Genomic DNA, 15,563 nt, shown 5'->3' on the forward strand with positions numbered 1-15,563 from the left:
TTTCCTTGCAAAGAATAGTCAGACACTAATGTATTTGCTTTCTCCCATTCTTGTGGGGTTCCAGAGCAGGATTGACAGAGATATTGGAACACGAGTCTGAAATTCTCCATTATGATGATTGCCCCACCTGATCCTGTTCTTCCCACCACCACATCCCACCCTCAATCAGCCAAGTTACAAAGTCTGCCTTGTCATTTTGCTTTCTCAATGTGAAGATTTGTAAATATTAATTGTTATTTACCATGACAATAAAGTGGAAAATAATCTTTTTGTTTTACAAAATGAGTGACTGAATCTGGAATTAAATGCCTAGTTTAGTGTTGGATAGATTTAATTTCAGTATTCAGAGATCATGAGTCTTCACTGTGGAAGATCTCTGGCAGTGTGCCAGAGATCTGTGAGTATCAGGGAGCAAGAGAGAGTGCCATTGCTATTACAAAGGAAAAAGTACCAGGCAAACTGAAAGGTCTTAAGTTGGATAAGTCACCTGGACCAGATGGACTACATCCCAGACTCCTGAGAGAGGTTGCTGAAGAGGTGACTGATGTATTGTTCATGAGTTTTCAAGAATTACTTGATTCTGGCATGGTCCCAGAGGACTGGAAAATTGCAAATGTTACTTCACTCTTTAAGAAGGGAGGAAGGCACAAGAAAGGAAATTATAGGCCAATTAGCCTAACCTCAGTGGTGTTTCAGATGAGGTTTCAGAGGACTTAGCAACTAATGACAAAATAAGTCATGGTTTCTGTAAAGGGAAATCTTGCCTGACAAATCTGTTAGAGTTCTTTGAGGAAGTAACGAGCAGGGTGGACAATGAATGTGGATAGGCAGTGGATGTCACTTACTTGGATTTTCAGAAGGCATTTGAAAAGGTGCCAACTTGAGGCTGCTGAACAGATAAGATCCTATGGTGTTACAGGAAAGATACTGGCATGGATAGAGGAATAGCTAACAGGCAGGAGGTAGCGAGTGGGATGAAAGGGGGCTTTTTCTCGTTGGCTGCCAGTGATGAGTGGTGTTCCTCATGTGTCAGTATTGGGACCACTACTTTTAGAAACATAGAAAACCTATAGCACAGTACAGGCCCTTCAGCCCACAAAGTTGTGCCGAACATATTCCTACCTTAGAAATTACTAGGCTTACCCATAACCCTCTGTTTTTCTAAGCTCCATGTACCTATCCAAAAGTCCCTTAAAAGACCCTATCGCATCTGCCTCCATCACTGTCGCCGGCAGCCCATTCCACGCGCTCACCGCTCTCTGCATAAAAACCTTACCCCTGACATCTCCTCTGTACCAGCTCCCAAGCACCTTAAACCTGTGCCCTCTTGTGGCAGCCATTTCAGCCCTGGGAAAAAGTCTCTGACTATCCACACGATCAATGCCTCTCATCATCTTATACACCTCTATCAGGTCACCTCTCACCCTCTGTCACTCCAAGGAGAACAAGCCGAGTTCACTCAACCTGTTTTCATAAGGCATGCTCCCCAATCCAGGCAACATCCTTGTAAATCTCCTCTGCACCCTTTCCATGATTTGAACACAGTACTCCAAGTGGTGTCTGACCAGGGTCCTATATAGCTGCAACATTACCTCTTGGCTCCTAAATTCAATTCCACAATTGATGAAGGCCAGTACACCGTATGCCTTCTTAACCACAGTGTCAACCTGCGCAGTTGCTTTGAGCATCCTATGGAGTCGGACCCCAAGATCCCTGTGATCCTCCACACTGCCAAGAGTCTTAGCATTAATACTATATTCTGTCATCATATTTGACCTACCAAAATGAACCACTTCATACTTATCTGGGTTGAACACCATCAGCCACTTCTCAGCCCAGTTTTGCATCCTATCAATGCCCTCTACACTGTCCATAACACCCCCAACCTTTGTGTCATCAGCAAACTTTCTAACCCATCCCTCCACTTCCTCATCCAGGTCATTTATAAAAATCACGAAGATTAAGGGTCCCAGAACAGATCCCTGAGGTTCACCACTGGTCACCGACCTCCATGCAGAATTTGACCTGTCTACAACTACTCTTTGCCTCTGTGGGCAAGCCAGTTCTGGATCTACAAAGCAATGTCCCCTTGGATCACATGCCTCCTTACTTTCTCACTAAATGCCTCCTTACTTTCTCAATACTTTTCACATGGTTTGTTAGTGATTTGGGTAATGGAATTGATGGCTTTGTGGCAAAGTTTGCTGATGATATGAAGATAAGTGGAGGGGTCTGTAGTTCTGAGGAAGCAATGCAATTGTAGCAGGACTTAGACAAATTGGAAGAATGGGCAAAAATGAGGCCGGCTGCTTTTCAAGTTGTTTGTTAATGATAATGGAATTGAATACAGTGTTGGGAAATGTATGATAATGCATTTTGTTAAGAGGAAAAATAGTGCAGACGGTTATCTAAATGGGGAAAAATTCAAACATCAGATGTGCCGAAGGACTTGGGAGTCCTCATGCAAGACTCTCAGAAGGTTAATTTACAGGCTGAGTCTGTGGTAAAGATGACAAATGCAATGTTGGCAATTATTTCAAGGGGAATAGAATATATAAGCAGGGAGATAATGCTGAAGCTTTATAAGACACTAGTCAGGCTACACTTGGAATATAGTCAACAGCTTTGGGCCCCTTATCTCAGAAAGGATGTGTTGTCGTTGGAGAAAGTCCTGAGGAGGTTCATGAAGTTGATTCCAAAATGAAGGGGTTAACATATGAGGAGCATTTGGTTGCTTTGGGCCTGTACTCAATTCAGGAGAATACAGGGGGATCTCATCGAAACCTACTGAATGTTGAAAGGACTAGATAAGGTGGTTGTGGATAGGAAGTTTTCTTTGGTGAAGGTATTCAGAACTAGAAGACACAGCCTTAAAATTGAGGAGTGTCCTTTTACCACAGAAGTAAGGAGGAATTTTTTTAGCCAGAGAATAGTGAATCTGTGGAATGCTCTGCACAGTCTGTGGTGGAGGCCAAGTTTGTGGGTATATTTAAAGCAGAAGTTGATCATTTTCTGATTGGTCAGGGCATCAAAGGAGATGGTGAGAAGGCAAGTGTATGGGGTTGAGTGGGATTTGGGATCAGCCATGATGGAATGGCGGAGCAGACTTGATGGGCTGAATAGCCTACTTCTGCTCCTACGTCTTAAGGTCTTATGGTCTAAACTGGTTAAATATCTGAAATAACAGGATTTGCAGGGGAAAGGCCAAGGAGTGGTATTCACTGGATTATTATTACATGGAACTGATATAGATTTGACCTCCTGATCTGTAGGTGTTCTGCGATTCAAAGATTGTGGTTTTCATTTTGTGGTAATTGGAAGTCTAAACTTTTATCATATCAACCTAAAGTAGCACAACAATATCAGGCTCTTTTTTGTGAAATCTGTTTGTTTCATATTCAATTTACATTCAATCATTTGCAAAGAGGTAAATCAGCAATCAATTTATCATTCAGAAAATTAAAATACTGTTGTACATGCAGTCAAATCCACACTTTCAAATCAATCAACCTTATTAGAAACAGTAAAAAAGGATGCATGACCAGACATTTGGTAAATAAGCAGATCTACAGGAAAGATATAATCATGTTTTATTTTTGTTTGTTAATTTCAATCAGTTCAATGCTAAGGAAGGGAACAGTGGGAAGTTAATTGGCGTGATTGCTGTGATTTAGAAAGAGATCATTGATACAGGGGATTGCAGTGTCAGAGAGTTCCCAAATTGGATCACAGTAGCCACATGATCACTGATCTCCATTGGCTTAATTGCTCAGGAGTGGGCTTTACCATCAGTGCCTGTGCAAGTGTAAAGTAATAGTGACTGACCCCAGTAGTCCTACCGCAGTTCATCAACCCTACTGAAAAACATAGATATTTGTTGAAGACAGGATTAGCACAGGCATGGATGACCTCATCCAATTGAGTTTTACTCTTATAAATTATATATCTGAAGAAAGGCAATTTGAGTCAGTCTAGAGCCGAATGCGAAGAAGACATGACAATAAACAGACAAATGAAATACAGCAGTAATGTGTTCAAAGCTCAAGGTTGTGCTAAACTGCCATGAGATCAACAAAAAGAATTGAAATAGCTTGTGGTATCAAAAAAAACTACCAAACTCTAGAATGCGAAAAAGCATAATTAAAGGCATTGTAGCGATTTATTTAACTGATAGACTGGTCATGAAACCGTTTTAAACAATTTTCAGTAGAGGAACAGAGGAAACACACACACAGTTATGAGGGCCAGACTCATCAGGCTGCTCCTCTCTTGTTTGGCCTTGCATTTACTTCACTCTCTTCCTCACTATTGTAACAGTTTCCATCACCATCAGTCCTGAGATCAGACAACATTAGAGGCTGCAATGGCAATTGTTTATTGGTTAGAGTAGTGTTTGATGCAATCTGTACCTGGAATCTAACCCCACACTAGTCCTACACTTGCATGGACTTTCTGTGGCTGCATAGCTTCCAATACCCTGCTGCTCAACAACAAACCCCCAAGGCTGTGAGTTACATGATCAGTGACCAGGTCTCAGACAGTGCAATCTGAGGTCCTAGCCCCAGAGAGCCTGTGTTCACCTCTGTGCGACAGGAGAACACACATCATAGTACAATAGTCTCTGCTTTATTTTATCGTACACTATTTATGCACATCATTATTCTGTACATTATTATTAGTTAAGTCTGCACACAGCTGTGTGTTTTTAATGTTGCTGCTGTAACAAAAGAATTTCCGACTCGGGGTCGATAAAGTACTTATTATAATTTTTACCAAAGGCCAGTTCAATAAATGATTGGTATCATATAGAAACAACTGAAATATGTTTAACCAAAATAAAATTATGTTAAGTAATTAAAAAGTCAACATATTTTGCCACTGTAAATTAATTGAAAAACATTCAATATGAAGTGGAATTAAAAGAAATCAAAACAACTTAACCTTCACTTTTTAAATTAAAAATGACAAACCTATTCAAATAAGTGAGACTGCACTGGATACACCAATCAAAGCTAAAGTACCAGAAGCAAATTCTGTGGTCTACAATTATCAGTAACTGCTCCGAACTCAGTGCTAAGTCCATACCACAGCTAGAGGTCAGATAAACAGGCTTAAAATAATGGAGGTGTGAAAAGGAGACAGCCGGCGATGGATCTTTGCCAACCCATGCCAAGGGTGAATGTGGTTTGGTTCATTGTGTCACGCATGGCAAAGATTTGCATTGAGTCAGCATTTCCCTAGTTTAGCTTAACAAAAATGCGAATTATAAAGACACATCATTGTTTTGATTATCTATGCTTCCAGCTTTGTTCTATTATAGTGCCTTAATTACAGATATGTTATTATAACACTATTATTTAAGCATTTTATTATAATTTTTGAACCCTGGACTGGACGAGATATACCCCAGGCTACTGTGGAAGGCGAGGGAGGAGATTGCTGAACCTTTCGCGATGACCTTAACATCATCAATGGGGAGGGGATAGGATCTGGAGTATTGGAGGGTTGCGGATGTTATTCCATTATTCAAGGAAGGGAGTAGAGATAGCCTAGGAAATTATAGACCAGTGAGTCTTACTTCAGTGGTTGGCAAGTTGATGTAAAAGATCCTGAGAGGCAGGATTTATGAACATTTAGAGAGGCATAATATGATTAGGAATAGTCAGCATGGCTTTGTCAAAGGCAGGTCATGCATTACAAGCCTGTTTTAATTTTTTGAGGATGTGACTAAACACATTGATGAAGGAAGAGCAGTAGATGTAGTGTATATGGATATACACTACATCTATATACAAGGCATTTGATAAGGTTCCCCATGCAGGCTTATTGAGAAAGTAAGGAGGCATGGGAAAAAGAGGGAGAAAAAAAATATTTTAAAAAATATAAATAAGGGATGGGGTACGAAGGGGAGGTGGGGCATTAACGGAAGTTAGAGAAGTCAACGTTCATGCTATCAGGTTGGAGGCTCCCCAGATGGAATATAAGGTGTTGTTCCTCCAACCTGAGTGTGGCTTCACCTTGAACCCCATCCCTTATTTATTTATTTATTTATTTATAGTATACTTCTTTCTCTCTCTTTTTTCTCCATCTCTCCCTCTTACTATAACTCCTTGCCCAGCCTCTGGGTTCCCCCCCCCCACCTTCCTTCTTTCTCCTTAGGCCTCCCATCCCATGATCCTCTCACTTCTCCAGCCTCGTATCCCTTTTGCCAATCAACTTTCCAGCTCTTAGCTCCATCCCTCCCCCTCCTGTCTTCTCCTATCATTTTGGATCTCCCACTCCCCCTCCCACTTTCAAATCTCTTACTAGCTCTTCCTTCAGTTAGTCCTGACGAAGGGTCTCAGCCCGAAATGTCGACTATACCTCTTCCAATAGATGCTGCCTGGCCTGCTGCGTTCACCAGCATTTTTTGTGTGTGTTGCTTGAATTTCCAGCATCTGCAGGTTTCCTCATGTTTGCACTTCAGTAAATGTGTTCCTTTTCAGCTGCCCAGCATATTCCAAGCAGTCTGGGATGAATTCCTCGATAGAATTCATGGTATTAACTCCGAATGTAAATACAACTGGCACTTATCTCAATGACACATTTTTTCATTACAAACTCATCCAAAAGAGCAATGGAAGTTCTTTTAGCAAAATGCTTATCACCATTTATAACATTGAAACTAACCGTTGTCAATATCAAGTTTCAAAGCCCTCATATCATGCAGGATTTGATAGATCTTAGCAGGCTCTTTGCTAGAAATGTTAGTTTATTGACCTCCTGACTAATTATATCATTGAAATGTATAAAGCAGAATGAATTCACACAATACAAAGAGAAGAATTCATAATATCATTATTTGTTAACCTTTCCAAGGCAAATTACCTTCTATTGCTACAAAAATTTTGAGGCCATTTTCAACTGATTGCGATAATATAAAACCAGTCCTCTAGACTTGAGAATTCATCTCTTTTCAGTACTCCTGGTATTTTTAACACATGTATGCCAATAGGTACTGATCACAGGGTGCATTCCATGAGTTAGAGGTCTTAGTCGGAATTGAATCCTACACTATGACAACAGCAGAGAAAGCCTCTAATTTTGAAATGAATGGCAATACTTTGAAGGGTCATTGAATCTCCCCTTGAACTTTGATTAATGTTTAACCTTCAATGAACTACACATAAAACAATTACATAGTCATCATTCTGTTATCTTTTGTGGAAGCCTACTGAAGAGATTTTGGCTGTGGAATTGCCGGACTACGTGCATGTGCCTATACAAAAGTAGGTGGTGTAGGTGCACGCAAAGAAGACTTATATGAATATAATTATCTCTGCAGAGCAGAAAAAAAACCCTATTAAACCTTCAAGCACAACAAAACCGCTACGTCAGCAGAAATGTTTTGTTTCCCTTTATTACCATATTACATGGAATCTGGACTCGACTGTAATATTGTTCCATGGTACCCTGTGGTGCAGTTTCTACTCAGTTATTTGTTAGCAAGCAGGTGAAAGCATCACATCCAAAATGATTACATCATCTGAAAGCACATTAGGATTTCTTCAGGGTAATTTGTGAGTAAATGCCTTGTAGGTATTGTCCAAACTCTGAAAGTTTTGTAGTTACTTAGCTTAACTTCCTGATGATGGGTATGCATTTTCAGTTATGTTCTAACCATGACCTATATTCAAATAAATTCCTTTGTGCAATATTTAAATACAATACCTTAACCACGTATTTTAACTATGTTAAAATAGCCCAGAAATTAATTTTAAGTTTGTTATGCACAGAAGGAAATTAAACTCTGTCGTAAGTAATATTGTAAAGAGCCTTCTGTAAAACTCAGAATATCTCACTTCTGAATAACTAGATATTCATTAAGGCTCGCAGTAATGTGCACACACAATCATCTGTTGGCAACACGATGATTATAAATATTATGTACTCAGCTAGTTTAGAGTAGGGGATCCAGTTTTAAACAGTAAGACAGCAACTCCAGAGAATCTGAACTTTTATTTATGTTGATACAAAGCAGCATATTTGTGCATTTAAATATAGTTCTTTAAGTGCACAAAGAGGAAGTGACAAAAATAAATAATGAATATTATCAGCAGGATGTGTCTGGGTGGCTATGAGAAGTTAGTGAACGACATTAGGAGAAAATTGGAGCCATTATGCTGCAATTACTTAAGTTATTTGGGTTAATGACTGTTTCCATTGATATTCATTTGGATGTCTCATACTGCTAGGCTCATTAAATCCACCAATGCAGTTTCACTGCTGATGTTACTGGCACTTAATAGTTCAAGGAATAATATTTTTTTCAGCCCACCATAAACAAGAAAACCAGTTAAAAGCTGGCTGCTTGTTTTATTTTTTTTCTAATACTTTCCTCTTCTGCTTCTCAAAATATCGGACTTTTGTTGGCACCAATTTCTACAAGTACCACTTATCCTTCAGTACCATAGACCAGGGGTTCCCAACGTTTTTTGCACCGCGAACCGGTTTAATATCGACAATATTCTTGCGGACCGGCTGACCAGTGGGGGTGGGGGGTGGGTGTTCAAATAGGATTAAACTCATCTCAACATGTCTTTTACAGTTAGGGTTGCCAACTTTCTCACTCCCAAATAAGGGTCAAAAGTAGCAGTCAAATCCCGGGATACTTTACCCCAGGAAAGACTACCATGACCATGAATCCTTGCGTGGGCACCTGTGTGCGCATGCGTGATGTGCGCATGCGCGTACGTGCCGATCCCCCCCCCACAAATTGGTTTTGCCTTCATCTTCCTGACTATACTGTACCTACATTATTTCTACTTTATATAGGCCGTGTACTTATCATATCATTCCTTCTTTTACTATATGTTAGTGTTACTTGTTTTCAGTTTTATGTGTTATTTGGTATGATTTGGCGAGTTATTTTTTGGGGCTGGGAATGCTCAAATATTTTTCCCATATAAATTAATGGTAATTGCTTCTTCGCTTCACGCCATTTCGGCACGAAAGGTTTCATAGGAACGCTGTACCTTAGCGGGGGAAATACAGGACAAGGGTGGTGCTGTATGGGACAAACCAATTTAGCCCAATATACGGGATGTCCAGGCTAATACGGGACAGTTGGCAACCCTATGTTCAAGTTCAACAGTGCATGACAGGGAATGAGGAAAGGTGCAGCTGACTCATATCGTTTCCTCACGGCCCGGTATCATGTGCTTTGCGGCCCGGTACCGGTCCGCGGCCCAGTGGTTGGGGACCACTGCCATAGACAAATAGCTGCTTTCCACCTCTTGGGCTCACTCAGGATCTCCACACCTATACTGATGTGATCGGCAGAGATCCTGAATGAGCCAGATCCCAATCTCCACTCACTTTTTAACTTTCCATAGTCCTACAAAGCCTTCTACAAATTCCTTCTCTTGGGATCCAGCGCCAGTCTGATTTTCCTAGTCTACCTACATACTGAAATAACCTATGACCACTGTAAAATTGTCTTTCTTACCTGCCTTTCCTATCTTCTGTTGTAGTTTGCTGCCTTTAAGATCTTTTTACCCTCGAGATTCTATCCACAAGAATTCTACATGTTCTGATCCTAGACGACGTTTTGCTAAGGATTTGATTTCATGTTCTGCCAGAGTAACACCAGACCCTTTGCCCACCTGGCTATCTTTTTGATAGGATCTGTATCCTTGAAAGTTAAGCTTCCTGCTGTGATCTTCTTTCAGGCACAACTCTGTGATGCCCTCAGCGTCAATTTCCAACTGCATTGTAAGCTCATCTATTTTTGTTCGCATACTGTATGCATTCAAAAATACCCCCTTCAGTCCTATATTCACCTCCCTTCCTCTTAAATTTGTCTCTATGTTGCCTGAAGTTAAATTCTCATCCTTTCCAAACTTTGTCTTTTTTTTATTATTCTGGAGACTTCAGTAACCTTTCATGCACTCTCCTCTCCTTTTTGCTCTATGCATACTTTTGCAATCTGTTGAGCCCAAACCTACTATTTAGTTTAAAGCCCCAGTCGTGTGATTTGCAAGGATGCAGGTCTCACTATGGTTCAGCTGGAGAACAGCTTTCTCCTTCCCCAATATTGATACCAATGTTGCACATAGTTTTATTCTAGTTTGCAAAGTTCACTCAAATCCTTTTAAATTTCACCTACACTATTCTATATGGTGAATTACTCCATATTATCTGCAAAAAAAACCTCTATTTGGAACAATGAAAGTGGCTCTTCTCCAAAGAACTTCTGTACAATTGGAACAGTCTTGCTATACAGAAATTTCCATCAGTTCCTGATCTCTTTGCTTGATTTTTATCATTGTGTGAAAACTTGTGCTTACATCTAGTTCAACTGAAACATGCAAAAAATAATCAAATTCAATAACTAAAATCCCTTTGTGAAACAAAGTGTTGGCAGATGATAAGTAAATGTGAAATGAAGATAACAAATAATAAAAAAAATTGTGGGAGTGATGAAATTTATTCCACATTTACCAGGGATTCCCCTTTACGTTTGAAATCATTCAGTTGATAAGAACCGGCTGGGTTTTTTATTTTACTGAGAAAAGTAGTACACTGTTCATTAATGACAAAATGCAGCAAAAGAAATTTTCCTCCCTTACCTTTCACTTTCCTGGAACAAAATGGTAAGATATGGAACAATTATTAACATACATATTTTTTGGAAGTAAATATTGGTTGTTTGTTGAAAAATTTTGACTATGAGATTTATTCAAAGTGAAAATTAAATTGAAATGACTGAGTGAATGTCATAGTGATGATGCAGGTAGTAGAACCATTGTTTCACAAACCCCAGCGATTCAGGTTCATTAGAGACCTCTGTTATCATTCATGTGCAGTTTCCACATTCTTTCCATCTCTGCATGTTTCCACTCTGGTTTCCTACCCACATCCTAAAGTTTTGCAGCCTGGCTGCCCTAAATTGCCCTTAACATGGCAGTGAATGGTAGAATGTGGGAAGAAAATAATGGAACCGGTGAAGGATTTGTGTAATGGGTGATAGACTGTGGACATGAACTTGGTAGGACAAAGAAACAGTTTTCATGCTGTATACTCCCCAAGTAGGTCTTCTTTAAAATATACAGTTCCAAAGGTACAATCCTTGCTCTAATTTAAAAGGAAGTTTACTTACTTTTTCTTTTCTCCTAAGAGGTTTTGGTGAGATCTGCCTGCTGAAGCCCCTGATCCCTGACTCTGGCCACCATCAGATAGTAAACTATCTGTTTCAAAATGAAAGGCAGCCTCTTGCTCTGATCTTTGGCTTGGATTTTCGAAGAAGTCATTTTCGTTCCAGACTCCAACCGTACCATCTATTGCCTGATACTTTATCCCAATGGAGACACAGGTCTAGACAAAAAGAAAGGAGAAAATAAACACCAGGAACTGCAAGACAGAGCAAGAAACACATTATTCTTTATCTAATCACTGATAAAGGATTTTAAGCAGGATGAATCTAGGTAGTCAATCTGTATATAGTTTCATAAGCATGGATATAAGTACAATACTTATATGATCTTAATATTGATTGAATGAAAATGAATAATAGCTAAATTAATGCTCACATTTATTCATAGAACATAGAATAATACAACACAGTACAGGCCTTTAGCCCACAATGTTGTGCCGACCCTCAAACCCTGCCTGCCATATAACTACCCCCACCACCTCAAATTCCTCCATATACCTGTCTAGTAGTCTCTTAAATTTCACTAGTGTATCTGCCTTCACCACTGACTCAGGCAGTGCATTCCACGCACCACCCACTCTCTGAGTAAAAAACCTTCCTCTAATATCCCCCTTGAACTTCCCACCCCTTATCTTAAAGCCATTTCCTCTTGTATTGAGCAGTGGTGCCCTGGGGAAGAGGCGATGGCTATACATTCTATCTATTCCTCTTAATAACTTGTATACCTCTATCATGTCTCCTCTCAGCCTCCTTCTCTCCAAAGAGTAAAGCCCTAGCTCCCTTAATCTCTGATCATAATCCATACTCTCTCAACCAGGCAGCATCCTGGTAAATCTCCTCTGTACCCTTTCCAATGCTTCCACATTCTTCCTATAATGAGGCGACCAGAACTGGACACAGTACTCCAAGTGTGGCCTAACCAGAGTTTTACAGAGCTGCATCATTACCTTGCGACTCTTAAACTCTACCCCTCAACTTATGAAAGCAAACACCCCATAAGCTTTCTTAACTCCCCTATCTACCTGCGAGGCAACTTTCAGGGATCTGTGGACATGTACCTCCAGATCCCTCTGCTCCTCCACACTACCAAGTATCCTGCCATTTACTTTGTACTCTGCCTTGGAGTTTGTCCTTCAAAAGTGTACCACCTCACACTTCTCTGAGTTGAACTCCATCTACCACTTCTCAGCCCAATTCTGCATCCTATCAATGTCTCTCTGCAATCTTCAACAATTCTCTACACTATCTACAACACCACCAACCTTTGTGTCATCTGCAAACTTGTCAACCCACCCTTCTACCCCCACATCCAGGTCTTTAATAAAAATCACGAAAAGTAGAGGTCCCAGAACAGATCCTTGTGGGACACCATTAGTCACAATCCTCCAATCCGAATGTACTCCCTCCACCACGGCCCTCTGCTTTCTGAAGAATTCTGAATCAACCTGGCCAAACTTCCCTGGATCCCATGCCTTCTGACTTTCTGAATAAGCCTACCATATAGAAGCTTGTCAAATGCCTTACTAAAATCCATATAGATCACATCCACGGCACCACCCTCATCTATATGCCTGGTCACCCCCTCAAAGAACTCTATCAGGCTTGTTAGACATGATCTGCCCTTCACAAAGCAATGCTGACTGTCCCTGATCAGACCATGATTCTCTAAATGCCCATAGATCCTATCTCTAAGGATCTTTTCCAACAGCTTTCCCACCACAGACGTAAGGCTCACTGGTCTATAATTACCCGGACTATCCCTACTACCTTCTTTGAACAAGGGGAAAACATTCGCCTCCCTCCAATCCTCCGGTACCATTCCCATGGACAACAAGGACATAAAGATCCTAGCCAGAGGCTCTGCAATCTCTTCCCTTGCCTCGTGGAGTAGCCTGGGGAACATTCCGTCAGGCCCCGGGGACTTATCCGTCCTAATGTATTTTAACAACTCCAACACCTCCTCTCCCTTAATATCAACATGCTCCAGAAGACCAACCTCACTCATGTTGTCTTCACCATCATCACGTTCCCTCTCATTGGTGAATACCGAAGAGAAGTATTCATTGAGGTCCTTGCTCACTTCCACAGCCTCCTGGCACATCTTCCCACCTTTATCTCTAATCAGTCCTACCTTCACTCCTGTCATCCTTTTGTTCTTCCATAACTGAAGAATGCCTTTGGGTTTTCCTTTACCCTACTCGCCAAAGCCTTGTCATGACCCCTTCTTGCTCTTCTCAGCCCCTTCTTAAGCTCCTTTCTTGCTACCCTATATTCCTTAATAGACCCATCTGATCCTTGCTTCCTAAACCTCATGTATGCTGCCTTCTTCCACCTGACTAGATTTTCCACCTCACTTGTCACCCATGGTTCCTTCACCCTACCATTCTTTATCTTCCTCACTGGGACAAATTTATCCCTAACATCCTGTAAGAGATCCCTAAACATCGACCACATGTCCATAGTACATTTCCCGCAAAGACATCATCCCAATTCTGACAGACTATATTTTAATTGCAAGGATGTAATGCTGAAACTTTATAAGACACTGGTCAGATTGCATTTTGATGACTGTGGGCCTTTACTCTCTGGAGTTTAGAAGAATTAGGGGCATCTCATTAAAACCTCAATAGAATGGATGTTGAGAAGATGTTTCCAGTAACCAGGGAGTCTAGAACCAGAGAGCACAGCCTCAGAATGCACGGACGTCACCTTCAAACAGAGATGAGGATACTGAATATGTGGAATTTATTGCTACAGCTGGCTGTGGAGACCTCCTCATTCGGTATATTTAAAGCAGAGGTTGATGGGTTCTTGTTTAATACAGGTGTCAAAGGTTATGGGGAGAAGGCAGGAAAACAGGATTGAGAGGGATAATAAATTAGCAGACTCGATGAGCCAATTGGCCAGATTAGCTTCTGTGTCTTATGTTCTTATGCTCAATGTAAACTTATTATCGAAGTACACTTATGTCGCCATAAACAATCCTGAGATACATTTTCTTGCGAGTACACTCAAAAAAAACCAATAACCATAATAGAATCAATGAAAGACTGCCTAAACAGAATGGACAACTAGTCAACAAAAAAACAGCAAATTGTGCAAATACAACAAGAAAGGGAAAAATAAAATAATAAATAAATAAGCAATAAATATTGAGAACATGAAATGAAGAGTCCTTGAATGTGACTCCAAAGTTTGTGGGAACAATTTCATGTTGTTCTGAGTATAGTTATCCTCTCTGGTTCTAGAACCTGATGGTTGAGGGGTAATAACTGTTCCTGATCCTGGTGGGGTGAGTCCTGAGCCTCCTGTACATTGCTCCTGATGGCAGCAGTGAGAAGAAAGCATGGCCTGGATGTGGGGGTCACTGATGAAGGATGCTGCTTTCCTGCGACAATACTCCATGTAGATGTGTTGAATGATGAAGAGGGCTTTACCTCTTATGGTCTGGGCCATATTCATAACTTTTTGTAGGATTTTCCATTCAAGGACATTGGTGTTTTCATACCAGGCTGTGATGCAAATAGTCAACATACTCTCCACCACACACCTATAGAAGTTAAACAAGGTTTTTCAATGTCATGCTCGATCTTTGTAAACTGCTAAGGAAGCAGACGTGCTGCCGTACTTTCTTTGTAATCACTCTTACGTTCTGGGCCCAGGGCTGTTCCTCTGAAATGAAAACACTGAGGAAGTTAAAGTTTCTGACCCTCTCCACTTCTGATCTCCCAATGAAGACTGGCTTGTGGACCTCTGGTTAGCTGTTCCTAGGGTCAATAATCAGCTCCTTGGTCTTGCTGACATTGAGTAAGAGGTTATTGTTGTTAGACCACAAGACGTGGTAGCAAAATTAGGCCATTCAGCCCATTGAGTCTGTTCTGTGAGTTGATCATGGCTGATCCATTTCCCTCTAAATCTCATTCTCCTGCCTACTCCCTGTACCCTTTCAACTCCTGACTTATCAAGAATCTATCAACCTCCACATTAAATACATGCAATGATCTGGTCTCCACAGCCGCCTGTGGCAATGAATACCACCAGCTGACTAAAGAAATTCCTCCTCTTCTCCATTCTACATGGACGTCTTCTACTCTGAGGTAGTGCCTCTTGCACCTAGACTCCCCTACTCCAGGAAACATCCTTTTCACATCAAGCCTATTTAACATTTGATGGGTTTCAATGAGATCCCCCCTCATTCCTCTAAATTCCAGCAAGTACAGGCAGAGAGAAATAAAATGCTCCTCATATGGTAAGCCTTTCATTCCTGGAGTCATCTTTGTGAACCTCTATTGAACCGCCTCCAATGTTAGCACATTCTTTCTTAGATAGGGGCCCTAAACTGCTCACAATACTCCAAGTGAGGCCTCAC

At 40.8% G+C, this 15,563-nt stretch overlaps 1 protein-coding gene across 1 annotated transcript in view; it reads right to left on the minus strand.

The window, feature by feature from the left end:
• otofa (otoferlin a) overlaps nucleotides 1-15,563 on the minus strand; it is a 379,390-nt gene that overhangs the window by 185,848 nt on the left and 177,979 nt on the right. The window contains exons 5-6 of the mRNA XM_063071051.1: nucleotides 11,165-11,355; nucleotides 2,040-2,062 (exon numbers count right to left, since the gene is read on the minus strand). Of these exons, the coding sequence (XP_062927121.1) occupies nucleotides 2,040-2,062; nucleotides 11,165-11,355 (214 nt within the window). The remainder of the gene's footprint in view (nucleotides 1-2,039; nucleotides 2,063-11,164; nucleotides 11,356-15,563) is intronic.

This window comes from Mobula hypostoma, chromosome 2 (assembly GCF_963921235.1).
Source record: "Mobula hypostoma chromosome 2, sMobHyp1.1, whole genome shotgun sequence".
NCBI lineage: Eukaryota > Metazoa > Chordata > Chondrichthyes > Myliobatiformes > Myliobatidae > Mobula > Mobula hypostoma.